At 39.1% G+C, this 16,654-nt stretch overlaps 1 protein-coding gene across 2 annotated transcripts in view; it reads right to left on the bottom strand.

The window, feature by feature from the left end:
* Positions 1 to 844: 844 nt before the first annotated feature.
* Positions 845 to 16,654, bottom strand: part of LOC100552900 (pancreatic secretory granule membrane major glycoprotein GP2) — a 29,401-nt gene continuing 13,591 nt past the window's right edge. For both annotated transcript variants that reach the window (XM_008122913.3, XM_016998781.2), the window contains 6 exons: positions 14,748 to 14,908; positions 14,179 to 14,314; positions 12,926 to 13,020; positions 11,524 to 11,692; positions 3,952 to 4,072; positions 845 to 1,490 (listed from right to left, as the gene is read on the bottom strand). In XM_008122913.3, the coding sequence (XP_008121120.2) occupies positions 1,321 to 1,490; positions 3,952 to 4,072; positions 11,524 to 11,692; positions 12,926 to 13,020; positions 14,179 to 14,314; positions 14,748 to 14,908 (852 nt within the window). In that variant the 3' untranslated portion in view covers positions 845 to 1,320. The remainder of the gene's footprint in view (positions 1,491 to 3,951; positions 4,073 to 11,523; positions 11,693 to 12,925; positions 13,021 to 14,178; positions 14,315 to 14,747; positions 14,909 to 16,654) is intronic.

The following is a 16,654-nucleotide window of genomic DNA, read 5'->3' as shown; positions in this document are numbered from 1 at the left end:
CTTGCATCTCCACTGCCCATCTGCTTTCTCCCTTCTCCAGCTCTGAGAAAGCCTCCCCCACAATGGGTTGCTGTGAATTTTCCGGGCTGTATGGCCATGTTCCAGAAACATTCTCTCCTGACGTTTCGCCCACATCTATGGCAGGCATCCTCAGAGGTTGTGAGATCTGTTGGAAACTAGGCAAGTGGGGTTTATATATCTGTGGAAAGTCCAGGATGGGAGAAAGAACTCTTGTCTGTTGGAGGCAAGTGTGAATGTTGTAATTGGCCAGCTTGATTAACCTTTCACCTTCAAAGCCTAGCTGCTTCCTGCCTGGAGGAAATCCTTTATTGGGAGGTGATTAGCTGGAGTTGACTTTTATACGTTGACTTTTATATAGATCAGTGGTTCCCAACCTGTGAGTCCCCAGGTGTTTTGCCCCACAACTCCCAGAAATCTCAGCCAGTTTACCAGCTGTTAGGATTTCTGGGAGTTGAAGGCCAAAACATCTGGGGACAGAGGTTGAGAACCACTGATATAGATAAGATTGCTATATATGTGTGTGTGTATTGCAGGGCACGCTAGTGATACTCACATAAGGGATTTTCCACCTCATGTACCATAATTGCACTACAGCTTTAGGTAATGTATACCTTGATTAGAGCTGATGAAGGCACCTTTTGCTGCTTTATCTCAAGCTGCAAAAAGTCTTCAGCTTGTCTTGAAGAGGCCTATTTGTGAGCACAATATATCAACACTGGATCATATCCTAGAATTGTTTGTCATTGTATTTTTACTTTAAAAAAATGACTACTTGAAGGAAGCGATTGAATGAATAAACAACAACTACCACTTTGAAACCAAATTGTATTAGAAAATAAACCTTTATTATGGAAATAAAACTGAATCACTGAAGTGCAAGAACAAGATTGTTCTTAAAGAATACTTAAAATATCACGACGTATTTCTTATCTAGATAAAAAAAATGTGAGGAACGAATGCAATAATTACTGGCAAAAATGCTTTCCCAAACATAGACAAACATGCAAAATACAAGCAAGTGTAATCTTTACCGGTTATATGTCCACTTCTGGACATTAAAAACACTATTAAAATCACAGACCTACTCAATAATGTATTATAGAATCACTTACATTCGTTATTTAAACTTGTATCCTACTTTTCGTAAGCTTGCTTTATGAATGGTTATAAATATTCTTACAAATCTATGAGATGAACACAGAGAAAAAATGAACACATGTATGTGAATGCTAGTAAAGTACAATGCAATTCAATTGCTGGAATGTGAGTGAAATGTTCTATGACACTATTGCGAAACAATTATGCTATTTCAGAACGGTGAAAACGCGACATTGTCAGCTGAGTTTGCATTGCAGGGTATGTCCTCCTTGACTGAAGCAAAAGGTTTCCCAAAACTCCCGTTATCACTAGAAGAGCCAGTAGAAGCCCACCAAAAATCAACATTTCTACTGGTGGAAGTCTTTCTTTATCTGAAAGAAAGTATAACAGTTTTCAGTACTGAATTGTATTTAAATGCTGCCTTAACAAACCAGAAAAATGAATTTCACTTGTACCAGATGGCAGATAGAGTGAATAAAGTGGTCTTAGATACTGGAAGCAAATATATGGAGCTTCATTATACTTAGACTCTTCATCCATCCATTTCAGTTCAACTTACTTCAGCATCACCATTAGATCCCCCCCCCCCACAAATCCAATTAATTCATTTGAGATACCCCTGAATGTTGAACCTGCAGAGAGGTGCATGTACAAAACGGATGGGAAATCAATAGCCCTTCCAAAGTTGGGCTCCAGCCCCATCAACTCTATTTAACATGGTCAATGATCAGAAATAGTAGAGGTTCAGCTTCAACAGAGTGCTATCAGTTATCCATCTATTTCCTGTGCTTCTTGAAATTCTTATGCAATGCCTTTGATAACTTGTCATAAAGTGTTTTGCTCTGCTGTAACTAGGCGGTGAACCTCTTTTCATTTTTATAAACCTAGAAGTTTTTTTTTCAGTCCATCAAGAAAATGATATTTTACTGTAATCAGTGGGCTCTGTGTCCAGTTCTGTACACCATACTTAAGGATGTGGAAAAACGAACACGTTCAGAGAAGAACAGCAGTGATGGTCAAGACTATAGAAAACAAATCTCTTTCAGGAAAAAAATGAAGGAATTAGGTATGCTGATTCAGGGGATATTAAGTATTTATAACAACAATAACAACAGCAACAACTACTACTTTATTTTTCTATCCCGCCTCTATCTCTCTGCAGGGACTCGGTGGCTAACACAGCGCAAAGCCCGAGAAACAATAAAACAGAATAAAACAAAACAGCATATTCAAACACATAAGACACAATAAAATCAGGCATGAATACAAATGCAGTACAATAATGATAAAAGCCAATTTGGAACATAAGATAATGAGATAAAAAGGACCACTGGTTTAGAGGAAGGAGTGACAGGGAGGGCAACTAGAACTAAGGTGCAATGGTGTGTTATAGGGTGCTTTTGGGCAAAGGAGACAAAGTGCAAGCATTCTCAACATTAGGGTGAGGTAAAACGTTCAGTTAAATCAAGGAGTGGTTGGAAAAGTGCAAATATGGTGCATTCATTGTTGGGTTTTGATCATGGGGACTAGGTTATTCGATATATTTATTATTTATATTTCACATGCATCTATGAATAAAAAAAGATAGCACCAGGTCTGTGATGAAAATGCCATTCAGATCAAGAGAGACAGTACTTTAAAACTTCATTGCCCGAAAAAGAAAGTTTGGACAATGTGAATTGGAACTTATACAACAGTGCAAGATCCAGAATAAATATACAGTAGAGTCTCACTTATCCAAACCTTGCTTATTCAAGGTTCTGGATTATCCAAGCCATTTTTGTAGTCAATGTTTTCAGTATATCGTGATATTTTGGTGCTAAATTCGTAAATACAGTAATTACAACATAATATTCCTGCATATTGAACTACTTTTTCTGTCAAATTTGTTGTATAACATGATGTTTTGGTGCTTAATTTGTAAAATCATAACCTAATTTGATGCTTAATAGGCTTTTCCTTAATCCCTCCTTATTATCCAAGATATTCGCTTATCCAAGCTTCTGCAGGCCCGTTTAGCTTGGATAAGTGAGACTCTACTGTATTTAGAAACTTGTATAATGAACTATTTTAGTCCTTGTAATGTTGTCTCTTGCTGACATTGAGAGGATATTTTAAAAGTTGTGAGAGATGAAAGTGAAAGTTGTCCATAAACATCAATTCAGGTTTTGGGGATAGTCCAGTCCATAGTCAAATCCACCCACCCCCAATGTACTTCTATGGAAGTGGGGAACTCAAAGTGTTCAATGAAAACTTGAGTCCTGACTAAGAGCCCTTCCACACAGCCACATAACCTAGAATATCAAGGCAGAAAATCCCACAATATCTGCTTTGAACTGGAATAATCTGAGTCCACACTGCCATATATCCCAGTTCAAAGCATATAATGTGGGATTTTATTCAGCTGTGTGGAAGGGGCCTATGGCCCTTTCCACACTGCCATATAAAATCCAGATTACCTGCTTTGAACTGGATTATATGGCAGTTCAGACTCATAATCCAGTTCAAAGCAGATGTGATTTATCTAATTTGATAATTTAGATTATACACCGGTGTACAAGGGGCCTTTGAAATGCTGATGGCATATAAAGTTTGTTTCACAAAATGTTCATAATCCATTGGAGTGTAAAGGGGAATTATGGATGAGTTACCCATTGAATTGTGTAACTAGAATTCTGAACAAAAACAAAATGTTGTTATAAGTTCACATTGGTCAACAGATGGACTGATAGACAATTGAGATAGATAGATCATAAACTAAACAAAGAAAACTATTTTTTCTAGGAATTAGTGGAATGGTTATATTTGAAAACATGTATACTAATCACTTACTTATAGCAGTCCCTTCATTACCTATCAGCCTTCGTTTGATAGGTCCGTATGACACCATGTGATTAGGAAAAGGTCTGACTTCTCTTTTCTTTCTGGTTAGATTTTCATCATCTGTGCAGTTCTGGGGGAAATGTGAGCACCCACATTATAAGTACACTATAGCAGTTCACAGTGGAGTAAAAATATTTGAAGTGGAATCCTATATACGGTAGTTAGCTAAAAGACTACTTATTTCATCTCATCAATTAAAAGGAAATGTTATACTTCAGCAGAGTTTCCAATTACACTATGTGCATGCATTATTGTCCCAATATAAACTTTCTGTACACAATATGCAGGACTCTAGAACAGATGTTCAATACACTGTTTTGTTGCAATTTGTGCATTGACCAAAGAAATGCATTAAGAGAGAAAAACAAGTGGTGTGATTTCAGGGAACGGTGGGAGGTGAAAGAGGGATATTGAGAGCAGGAGACACAGAGTTAAGTAGAATCATAGAATCATAGAATAGTAGAGTTGGAAGAGACCTCATGGGCCATCTAGTCCAACCCCCTGCTAAGAAGCAGGAAATCGCATTCAAAGCACCCCCGACAGATGGCCATCCAGCCTCTGCTTAAAAGCTTCCAAAGAAGGAGCCTCCACCACAGTCTGGGGGAGAGAGTTCCACTGCCGAACAGCCCTCACAGTGAGGAAGTTCTTCCTGATGTTCAGGTGGAATCTCCTTTCCTGTAGTTTGAAGCCATTGTTCCGTGTCCTAGTCTGCAGGGCCGCAGAAAACAAGCTTGCTCCCTCCTGCCTATGACTTCCCCTCACGTATTTGTACATGGCTATCATGTCTCCTCTCAGCCTTCTCTTCTGCAGGCTAAACATGCCCAGCTCTTTAAGCCGCTCCTCATAGGGCTTGTTCTCCAGACCCTTAATCATTTTAGTCGCCCTCCTCTGGACGCTTTCCAGCTTGTCAACATCTCCCTTCATCTGCGGTGCCCAAAATTGGACACAGTATTCCAGGTGTGGTCTGACCAAGGCAGAATAGAGGGGGAGCATGACTTCCCTGGATCTAGACGCTATTCCCCTATTGATGCAGGCCAGAATCCCATTGGCTTTTTTAGCTGCCACATCACATTGTAGGCTCATGTTTAACTTGTTGTCCACGAGGACTCCAAGGTCTTTTTCGCACACACTGCTGTCAAGCCAGGAGTCCCCCATTCTGTATCTTTGATTTCCATTTTTTCTGCCGAAGTGAAGTATCTTGCATTTGTCCCTGTTGAACTTCATTTTGTTAGTTGCGGCCCATCTCTCTAGTCTGTCAAGATCGTTTTGAATTCTGCTCCTGTCTTCTGGAGTGTTAGCTATCCCTCCCAGTTTGGTGTCATCTGCAAACTTGATGATCGTGCCTTCTAACCCTTCGTCTAAGTCGTTAATAAAGATGTTGAACAGAACCGGGCCCAGGACGGAGCCCTGCGGCACTCCACTTGTCACTTCTTTCCATGATGAAGACGACGCATTGGTGAGCACCCTTTGGGTTCGTTCGCTTAGCCAATTACCGATCCACCTAACCGTAGTTTTGTCTAGCCCACATTTTACTAGTTTGTTTGCCAGAAGGTCGTGGGGGACTTTGTCGAAGGCCTTACTGAAATCCAGGTACGCTACATCCACGGCATTCCCTGTATCGACCCAACTCGTAACTCTATCGAAAAAAGAGATCAGATTAGTCTGGCATGACTTGTTATTGGTAAATCCGTGTTGACTATTAGCAATGACCGCATTTGTTTCTAAGTGTTTGCAGACCACTTCCTTAATGATCTTTTCCAGAATCTTGCCTGGTATTGATGTGAGGCTGACCGGACGGTAATTGTTTGGGTCGTTCTTTTTTCCCTTCTTGAAGATAGGGACCACATTCGCCCTCCTCCAATCTGCTGGGACTTCTCCCGTTCTCCAAGAACTCTCGAAGATGATTGCCAGTGGTTCTGAAATAACTTCCGCTAGTTCCTTCAGTACTCTTGGATGTAGCTGATCTGGCCCTGGGGACTTGAATTCGTTTAGAGAGGCCAGGTGTTCCTGGACAACGTGTCTCCCTATTTGGGGTTGGATTTCCCCCAATCCTTCGTCCATTCCGTGTTGCTGAGGTTGAAGATGGCTTTCTTTTTGTGAGAAGACCGAGGCAAAGAAGGCATTAAGCAGTTCTGCCTTTTCCTTATCCTCTGTCACCATCACCCCATCTTCTCTTTGCAGTGGCCCTATCGTCTCCTTTTTCTTCCTTTTTCTACCAACGTAAGCAAAAAAGCCTTTTTTGTTGTTTTTTATGTCCCTGGCAAGCCTGAGCTCATTTTGCGCTTTAGCCTTGCGAACCTTTTCCCTACAGGTGTTGGCTATACGTTTGAATTCTTCTTTGGTGATTTCTCCCCTTTTCCACTTCTTGTGCATGTCACTTTTGAGCTTTAGCTCAGTTAGAAGTTCTTTGGACATCCATTCTGGCTTCTTTGCATTTGTCTTATTTTTCTTCTTTGTTGGCACTGTTTGCATTTGCGCCTTGAGTATTTCACTTTTGAAAAACTCCCATCCATCCTTAGCTCCCTTGTTTTTTAATATTGGCGTCCATGGGATGCCGCTCAGTAATTCCTTCATTTTTTGGAAGTCAGCTCTCTTAAAGTCCAGAATGCATGTTTGACTTGTCTTAGTTTCAGCATTCCTTTGTATTGCAAACTGCAGGAGCACATGGTCACTTGCCCCTAAGGATCCAACCACTTCAACTGTATTGATCAGGTCTTCCACATTTGTTAAGATTAGATCAAGAGTTTCTGATCCCCTTGTTGCCTCTTCTACCTTCTGGACCATAAAATTGTCTGCAAGGCAAGTAAGGAATTTGTTGGACTTTGTACTCTTGGCCGAGTTTGTTTTCCAGCAGATATCGGGATAATTGAAATCGCCCATGACTACTATATCTCTTCTTTGTGCCTGTTTGGTCAGCTGTTGACAGAAAGCTTCATCAAGTCCTTCATCCTGACTCGGAGGTCTGTAGTAGACACCCACGACAAGGTCTTTTTGAGTCCCGGTTCCCTTGATTCTTATCCCGGTTCCCTTGATTCTTATCCAGATGCTTTCAAGCTGGTTTCCCGGATTACAGTCTTGCATTTCTTCTGCAACGTAACTGTTTTTGACTGTTAAAGCTACTCCCCCTCCTCTCCCCTTTGTTCTATTTCTGTGAAAGAGGTTATAGCCCTCAATGGTTAAATTCCAGTGATGGGAGTCATCCCACCAGGTTTCAGTGATGCCTATGCATGGAAAACTCAGCAACATGAAAATTAATAAGAATATCACATTACTTTCTTACATGCTACATAGCAAATTGAGATGTCTTATTTTTTATGCAACTCCACTCTGAGTAAGTGAGCAGTGATTTCAGGGTGACCTAATGAAAACATTTGCTACAATACGCTTACGAGACATGACTCACAGTTGTGGAATCATTGCGCCTCTATAAAAATTTCTCTTGCTACACTTTTACTTCAAAATGACTGGGGCTTGCCAAAATGAGATGACAAGTACTTGGAAACTCACTGCTATTGTTTATCACATTGTCACACTGAACAGTTTTTATCAGCTGCATAGAGCTAGGATCTGATTTTATAAAAACCTCTTTCAAAATTGTCTCAGTGGATTCTGATTTCAGTCTGTCCTTGTTTTATATTTTCATGATATAGGTTAGGTAAAGGTTTTCCCCTGACGTTACGTCCAGTCGTGACCGACTCTGGGGGTTGGTGCTCATCTCCATTTCTAAGCCGAAGAGCCAGCGTTGTCCGTAGACACCTCCAAGGTCATGTGGCTGGCATTACGGCATGGAGCACCGTTACCTTCCCGCTAAAGTGGTACCTATTGATCTCCACACATTTGCATGTTTTCGAACTGCTAGGTTGGCAGGAGCTGGGGCTAACAGCGGGCGCTCATTCCGCTCCCGGGATTTGAACCTGGCATCTTTTGGTCCGCAAGTTCAGCAGCTCAGTGCATTAACGCACTGTGCCACCAGGGGCCCCCACCTAATGATATATTTGATAGAAAAACAATTCTCCCTATGGATCTTTGCCTCCAACTACAGTTACTGGTAGGGCAAGGACATCTACAGTATTTCCTTAAAAATTCTGGAGAAAGTAAATCTTATGTTTCCCTGTTACCTACCAACCGTCCATGATTCAAGTACAGAAAACCTTTAAAGGAATATAATATTTTGCTGCATCAACTTGATAGCTCCCGCCTCAATTGCCAAGATAATTTTCTAATAGATTGCCAGTAAAGGTCATCCATTTAAACTGCCACTAGCATTAAGTACTGTTTCAGATGTCTTCCTGTACTGTTATGTGTTTGAAAGGGTAAGATGATTCAGAAATTGGAAAAAGCAAGTATGTACATTCTTCTCCACGAAAATGTAAACACACCCAGTTTGTTGTTTGTTTTAATAAGATTATCAGTTTTGTTGTATTTTATGGTGAGAGCCTACTTATTTTTTTTAGTAATGTTGTGAGCCACCTGGGAACCCGTTATTGGGATGAAGCCAGGATATGAATAAATAAAATAGTAAATAATGACAGGAACCATCCCTGTCTCCCCAAGTGCTGAATAATCAATGGGGGAGGGGAGTCCCAGCTCTGATTAAGAAATGATTAGAAAATGTGTTAGTTTTAGTCATGGGTCACTTACCCATGGACATCATTTGATGAGTCAGCCATTTAAAGTGACTCCGATTAAAACTCCCGGCTGTGATCCTGCATTATCAAATGTGGCTAAAAAGACAGAGGCCCATCATCATAGTGATTACTGCTGATGCCTTTCCCTCAAAACCTGCATCTGAGATATTGCAGATTGGAGCACTCGAAAGGGATGACTGCTGTGTTCTCCTGATTCTGGAGCACATTGAGACAAGCAACTGCAGCAGAACCTCCAAGGGCCTCTCCATTGTCTTGTCTCAATGTACAGTAGAGTCTTACTTATCCAAGCCTCGCTTATCCAAGCTTCTGGATAATCCAAGCCATTTTTGTAGTCAATATTTTCAATATATCGTGATGTTTTGGTGCTAAATTTGTAAATACAGTAATTACAACATAGCATTACTGCGTATTGAACTACTTTTTCTGTCAAATTTGTTGTATAACATGATGTTTTGGTGCTTAATTTGTAAAATCATAACCTAATTTGATGCTTAATAGGCTTTTCCTTAATCCCTCCTTATTATCCAAGATATTCGCTTATCCAAGCTTCACATCCAGCATTGTGCGGTAACTATAATTTCCCAGTGCTCAGCACCACAAAAATCCCTTGGTTAGAGAACCTCCTGGCATGAGAAGTACGGCTTTGGAGTCATTAACATCTGTAAACATGAAATCCAAAACTTACAGGATCCTAAGTCTTGCTTACCTTTTTTAAAATATGGAACAAGATTCCCACCATCTTTTTTAAGATGTCAGGAAGTGAAACAAATGAGTGCTGTAAGGGTGGCACCTGAAGAAAAAAAAGCCCTGATATCTTCTGAGCTGTACCTAGATTTTTTTGATGGTAGAATGCAATTATCTCAATGTAAACCTGTTTCTTTCTTTCAAACACAGTAGTCTTTTCTTTGACTAGGACATTATAAGACTGTCTTCATTAGCAAATTACTAAAAGCTATAGCAGAAAGCACGACATAGTGGTATGAGCATTGGACTATGATTCTATAAACCAGGGTTGGATTCTCCACTCAGCCACTGAGTGACCTTGGGTGAGTCACCTACTCCCACCATTAGAAAATGGGTGATAGATTCACACTAGGTTTGCCATAAGCCCTACAACTTAAAGGCACACAACAACCAAACAAAGGGATTATAGCTACATGAAGCATTTTTTAAATATAGGAGGCAGAGTCTGCCCTGGCTTCTATTGCATCACCTCCCATAGTAATGAAAATTAAATAAAATATATGCCTGTAAGCATGTAAAATTAAAATGCAATGTACAAATGCATCAAATTGAAAAGCTGGGAAAGGAGCATATATTATACACTGTTTCTAGATGGGAAACATGGTGAGACACACAAAATCCTGTTTTCATAAAATGTTCACATTTCTGTATAGGACCAAGAATCTTATTCTCAAGCATCTGCTGCTTTTGCCAGCCTCAGATCATGCCATGTAAGAACTTTATTATTCCATGTAAATTACACATCTTTTAGATGCCTTCTAATTGACAAAAGTTTGATTTGAAAGGATGGAATGAGCACTCTATTGAATACTGCACTTGTATCAGGTGTGTGTGTGTATCAGGAACGACTTGAGAAACTGCAAGTCGCTTCTGTTATGAGAGAGTTGGCCGTCTGCAAGGACGTTGCCCAAGGAATGGCCAGATATTTTTTGTTTTTTAAAAAATGTTTTTACCATCCTTGTGGGAGGCTTCTGTCATGTCCCCGCATGGGGAGCTGGAGCTGACAGAGGGAGCCCATCTGCGCTCTCCCTGGATCCGAACTTCCGGCCTGTCAGTCATCAGTTCTGCCGGCACAAGGGTTTAACCCATTGTGCCATCAGGGCCCCACTTGTATCAGTAAAAGACCGCATTAGCTTCTACCATAAATTTATTTTTCTTTACCACATATCGTTTCCCATACATCTTACAGTATATCATATGGAGCTTTAAGATTATGAAACATCATGATCTAGGAAGGGCTAGGGAGGATGTATGCAAAGAGACCCATGGTGCTAAGGCTGCCAGCAAATGCACAGCTATTAAATAAGTTTAACATGTCTTAAAAGAAAAGCTAAAATCCCCCAGCTACCTCATCTTTTCAAGTCCATTATCTCATTTAAGTCATATATTTTCTAAAGTTATTCCCTCAAAAATCTTACGTGGCTTTAGCAGTTCTTTGCCCCTCTCTCTCCTTAATCCATTTCTAATCATAATTCTTCTCATTTTCTTTCCTCTTCTATCTCAGCTTTCCCCCTCTTTTTTCTCTCTTCTCTGTTCTCTCTAGCACATATCATTAGAGAAGAAGGTTGTGGACAACGCTTTAGAAGTGTCAGTGTTGGTCCTAGCATAATTCATGATGAATTAGTAAAGTTGTACCATTGAGGACATTTTATAAAATTCATTAATTTTTTGCAATTTTTAAAAATCATTCAAACCACTAAAAAACAGCAATGAACTAATTCACTATGAAATGCTTATTACTACTCAAAAGTGATGTTGTTAATATTGAAATTAATGTTTGACACATAGTATCATCCTTATAGTGCTAGGCAAGAAACAAAATCAAGTATGTAATACTTGAAGCAAACAGCAGAATTTGGGTTCTTCTTTGCCACTGATTATTTGCTAAGGAAAATTGTGTGTGTGTGGGGGGGGGGAGGGACAATATAACTAAGGGTGCTTCCAGGCAGGCCCTATATCCCAGAATCTGATCCCAGGTTTTCTGTTTTATCGCAGATTATCTGGCAGTGCAGACTCATATAATCCAATTTAAAGCAAAAAAACCTGGGATCAGATCCTGGGATATAGGGCCTGTCTGGAAGGGCCCTAAGTTATATACTACTATGTGGCTCCCTATTTATCAACTTACCGGTTTGCAAGTATCAGATGTGCTATGACAAATCTGAACTGTGCAGTGTAAGAAGACATGGTTGAATGACATGCCAACAAATTTGAACATCTGGATCCGAAACATTGCCTCTTCTCCTTCTCCATTTCTTATTATTGACAGTGTTTCATCTTTTACTGTTTGTGGACAACTGCACAGAAACACAAATAATTGAAACACAATTACTTCTGCAAATGGAGGAATGTTGTGAAATTATCTCTTATAAAACCCCTCATTAACCAAATTGATAATCCACAGATTCATGTTAATTGGATTGAGGAGGGAAAAGTGAAGCGAGCCAGGCAAAGTACAGCGCTTTCTAGCTTCTTCACCATATTTATACATTTCAGACTACATCTTTTATGGCAGGGAATGATATTATGGCTCTCCAGATTTTGTTGGAATGTAACTGTCATTGGACTTAGCCAACATAGAATGCTGAGAAAACTATGAGGAGTGCAGCCCAACAACACCAGGAGAGCTATATCAGTTGTCCTTTCCTTACGGAGTACATTGACACAGATTTTCTTATGTAAAGGAAATAGTAAACCTGACTCACTAAGTTTTTAGAGTTATAGAGGAACCAGCACAACACGGGAAGCTTTCCATGTTGTGGGGAAAGGCGCCAGCAACACTTTCACCCTGGTTGGGGGCGGGGCCTCCTCAGAATTCACATAATGTTGTGTGATGGCCAGCGTGGGGCTCAGTCCAGAAGATGGGGTGAAAGCATCCTAGGATGCTAAATTCCCCCATCTGAATAGTTCATCAGCCCTATGCCACCCTAGCACTCTCATTGTAAAAAAATATTATGAAAGTAACACAGTGCAAAAAATTGTTCAATCTGATTACTGAACTGCAACTAAGGAAAGCAAGGCAAACCTCTGTGGCAACATGACCTCAAAGGGATTAGTCAAAAATACAGAAGGGATTAAAACAATGGATATTGATGGAAGACATTAGAATTGTATGCATTGTACGGATGCTTTTAAAAATCCCAATAAATAGAAACCCCAAGGATTTTTAACTTGTTTGTTATCATCATATCTCTTTGTGTATTCCAGTAAGCTCTCAATAATTAACCAAAGGAGGGAACATGAAATTGCCAATCACACAACTGTTTGTTTTAACAATATCAAATTCATATTTGGCATTTCATGGGAGGAAACTAAGCTTACAGTTGTTCCTAGATAAGCACATTATTAACTTGAGTGAAATGTAAGTGTACCTTACATTTGGCATGTGATAGTTCCTCTCCTCAGTAGTCTTATAATATTTGGAGGGGGGGGGCAGGAAAGGGGAATGATCCTTTATATACTAATTTAAATGCTACTATACATATGAGCTCAACTAATACTTTTCCAGTTCATGAAGATGGGATACCAACCTCTCTGTAATAAAGTAATATTGAATAAAATGGACAGGATCCTTTGTTGGGGTAGACCAGCAGTTTTCAAGCCTAATGATGAAGTTACCTGGAACCTGACAAACAGAGGAACAGTGTACATAAACTGGAATTTGTAAATGTTGCTATTAATGCATAATATTGGTATCAAATATATATGGCTGATGAAGATTGCTATCCATCACAACAAATGAAATTTTCACATAGTAGTTTAGAAAATATACTTTTGGTTGGCATATGTTTGCATTATATGCATTTCAAGACATTCTTAGAATAACTAAAATTATATAAACCTGAAGCCAAACATACAGGAATAAAAACCACACAAAATCAACTAACCCAAAGTTCCTCAAAGCAGACAACAGCAAAGTGGACAGCAATCTCCCAAAGCAGATAAGAGCATGAGGCAGGGAGGCTGCTCCCTTGAAGCCCTAAAGCCCTGTACTCTTGCGCTAGCGCTCCCTCTGGGACTTAACTCAAAATGTAGTTCTTATGTCAAAGTTAAACCAGGGCTGAGCAACAGCTCTTAACTCAAAATGCTCTTAAGTTGGGAAGCTCTTATGTTGAGGTTCCACTGTACATTATACTAATTACAGACAGCGTTACAACTATGTATATCATGCCTGTAAAACACTACACAAGTATTACAGGCTAGAGTGTGTTTGACTGCTGCCTAAAACAGTAGCACTACATCTCCCTTATTTTTGGATAATTTCGAGCAAAATAAGGAGTGATATTACTTCAGACTATGCAAAATGCCACTGGAATGTAAATAAGGAAACCAGCACTTCTAACAACACCTTGTGTGAGTAAGAGATGACTCATAATGACCTTGGCAGACATTCAGTAGTGTTTACTGAAGGTAACTATCCTTGCTGATGCACACATTGATGACAGGGAGTTAAAAGGCTGCAAGTATACAGAAGGTGGAATCATAAGATAGGACCTATGTTTTGATTGGATAGGGATAAATCAGATGTAGTGAACACTAACACTTCTGTTGGATTGATCAGCTGGGTGAGGCTTAGGAGGGAATAAAAGGAGTTAAGATAGAGCTACTTCGTGGATCTTCAAAATACAAGTGAGAAAATATAAGTGTAGACACTCTCAAAATGTTCTCCATTCATTTTTTGTTTTTCTTCTTATCATGTATTTTGCCTGATAGAACAAAATTGTCTTATCTTTGTTACTAATTATGTCTTTTGACGCCCAGCTTGGTAATACCATTCAAATACCATTTTAACTCTGACAAATATGTTGTCCTCCAGATTCAAGAAAGGGATAGTAGTCCACATGTCTTCAAAATGCTGGTCTTTGTACAGCATCATGGATACAGAGAAGTTTCCATCTTCAGTGTTTAATATAATGGACCTATTGAACAAGGAGACAGAGATGAACAGATTGTATAAACACAACTGCAGAAATAATACAATTGCCATGGTGATCTTATGGTGGAATGGGCTATGTGCATCCTATAATCTGCACCCATCCCAATAAGGTCATTTTTGTAGGTCTTCCAGGGGTTCCTGCACCTCTCCATCCCATATGTAATTCTTTAGTTTACTTGATGAAATGATTACATCAATCTGATTTAGATGCTTCTCAGGTCCCTTAATTTAGGCCAGTGGTCCTCAATCTGTGGGTCCCCAGGTGTTTTGGCCTACAACTACCAGAAATCCCAGCCAGTTTACCAGCTGCGAGCATTTCTGGAAGTTGAAGGCCAAAACATCTGGGTACCCACAGGTTGAGAACCACTGATTTAGGCTATATAACTCTTTCAATAGAAAAATAAGAACGGGTTTACCTGATATCAACACTGATTTTGTTTTCACCATTAGGCTGTTGTACCATGTAATTAATAGGATATCGACAAGCAAATGTAATGTTGACAAAAGTTCTTGTGATTGTATCAGAGAAATTGTTCTGGATAGTGTTGAGAAAAATCATATAAGCTCCATCTGACTCCTGAAAAGCATTCAAAAGCAACAACATAGTAAGTCTCAGGTTTTCTAGGAAATAGTGAAAACAAAAACAAACAAACAAAAAAACCCCCCAAAGCCCACACCATTGAATTAGTTTATGAGCGTTCTACCAGCTTTTTTTTAAAATGATTTTTTACTTCTCTAAACTTTTTGGTGCAAAGTTAATTTGCATAATTGCAAAAGTTAATTTGTTTTTGTATAAAATATGCTTACATCAAACATTGTTTTTGTCCAGAAATGTTTTTTCTTTACAAAACCCTCTGAAAATGGAAGGGGAGGCAGAAAACAGTGATGTTTTCATTCTCATGGGAGAATACAGGAATCTTGAAGTAGGGAAAATAATTTCAGCAGTTTGCCAGTCAGTTATCAAAGATGGGAATATTTATGAATGAGAATATTGTTTACATTCCTGATGTTAACAAAATGACACGGGTAACTTCAGATTGTGTTAAAATTCCAGTTTGAGGCTGATTGGTCTAGTTTCTTAACTGATAAGAGTAGATATGTGCTCCTTCAGATACAGTATTTTGGTCTACATTTCCTACATTTGGGTCTACATTTTGCCCTAGGAAGCATAGCCAGTGGTGAGGCAGTATGGGAACAGCAATCCAAAAAAATCTGGAGAGACACGGTTGTGATAAGCTCTGGCCTAGAACAAGCTTCCCTGAAACTGCTGAATGAGTACATTTTCAGCTCTTCCAGTTCAAAAATAAAAGAGTGGAATCAAGATCATGCTTGTAACTGGAGTAATGTGTTCATTGTATGCACAGATTTTGAAAGTTATTTTTAAGTAGAAGTAATAAATCCCTCTATAATTGTGGATGGATAGATTATACAGGACAGTTCTCAAAAAGATGCACTTAATCTGAAATTACCTTAGCTTCACAACCACAAAACACCCATGAATGAAAATCTTATCTTCTGAACGAGTGGGGCATTGAGTTTTAAATTATTACTGTGAGATACCTCTAGTGGTAATCATTTGAAACAGCTCCTAGCCTCAAGATGGCAACCCCACAACAAAAGTGTGGTTCAGCGTGTGTCAAGAACATTTTGGCATCGACCCTCCAAAGATTATCTGTTGTTGGTACTAATAATTTGAGTAAGCAGGTTGTTTCTATAAGGGGAAGAGCTCATACATATCCTACTTTGAAATTGGATTCATCAGTTTGAAACACCCTGTATTTTATTAAGATGGAAAACTCTGGCATTTTTAGTTGAAACATAACCTTTGGTAGGATCTGTTTATTTGTATGCAATATGAACATATGCACATAATCTCTACCAACCTATAGTGTTTAATCAACTAACATTTTCTTCTAAATACAGTAACAGAATAATGGTATAGAAGAACTTCAGAAATCTGTCTGCATACAAAATAAGGAGAGCTGCACATAAAGTATCTGTTCCCTTTGTGTTTCTCCCAGAAGTGAATTAAGATTGACAGTCTCAATATGTTTCCCAATATGTACAATGCCTACAAAGTTCAAACTAAGAATTAGACAAGGAGAAAACAATTACTCATTTCCATGTAGAATTCAATGCATGTGAGTCCTGTACTGCTTCAAAGGGCATCTGCTAAATAATAATAATAATAATAATAATAATAATAATAATAATAATAATAATAATAATAATAACAACAACAACTTTATTTTTGTACCCCACCTCCATCTCCCCAAAGGGACTCGGGGCGGCTTACTTATGGCACAAGGTGCCTAAAACAATG

Source organism: Anolis carolinensis, chromosome 1 (assembly GCF_035594765.1).
Source record: "Anolis carolinensis isolate JA03-04 chromosome 1, rAnoCar3.1.pri, whole genome shotgun sequence".
NCBI classification, from domain to species: domain Eukaryota; kingdom Metazoa; phylum Chordata; class Lepidosauria; order Squamata; family Dactyloidae; genus Anolis; species Anolis carolinensis.
Note: the sequence above shows the minus strand (reverse complement) of the source record. Positions and strands in the feature narration are given on the sequence as shown.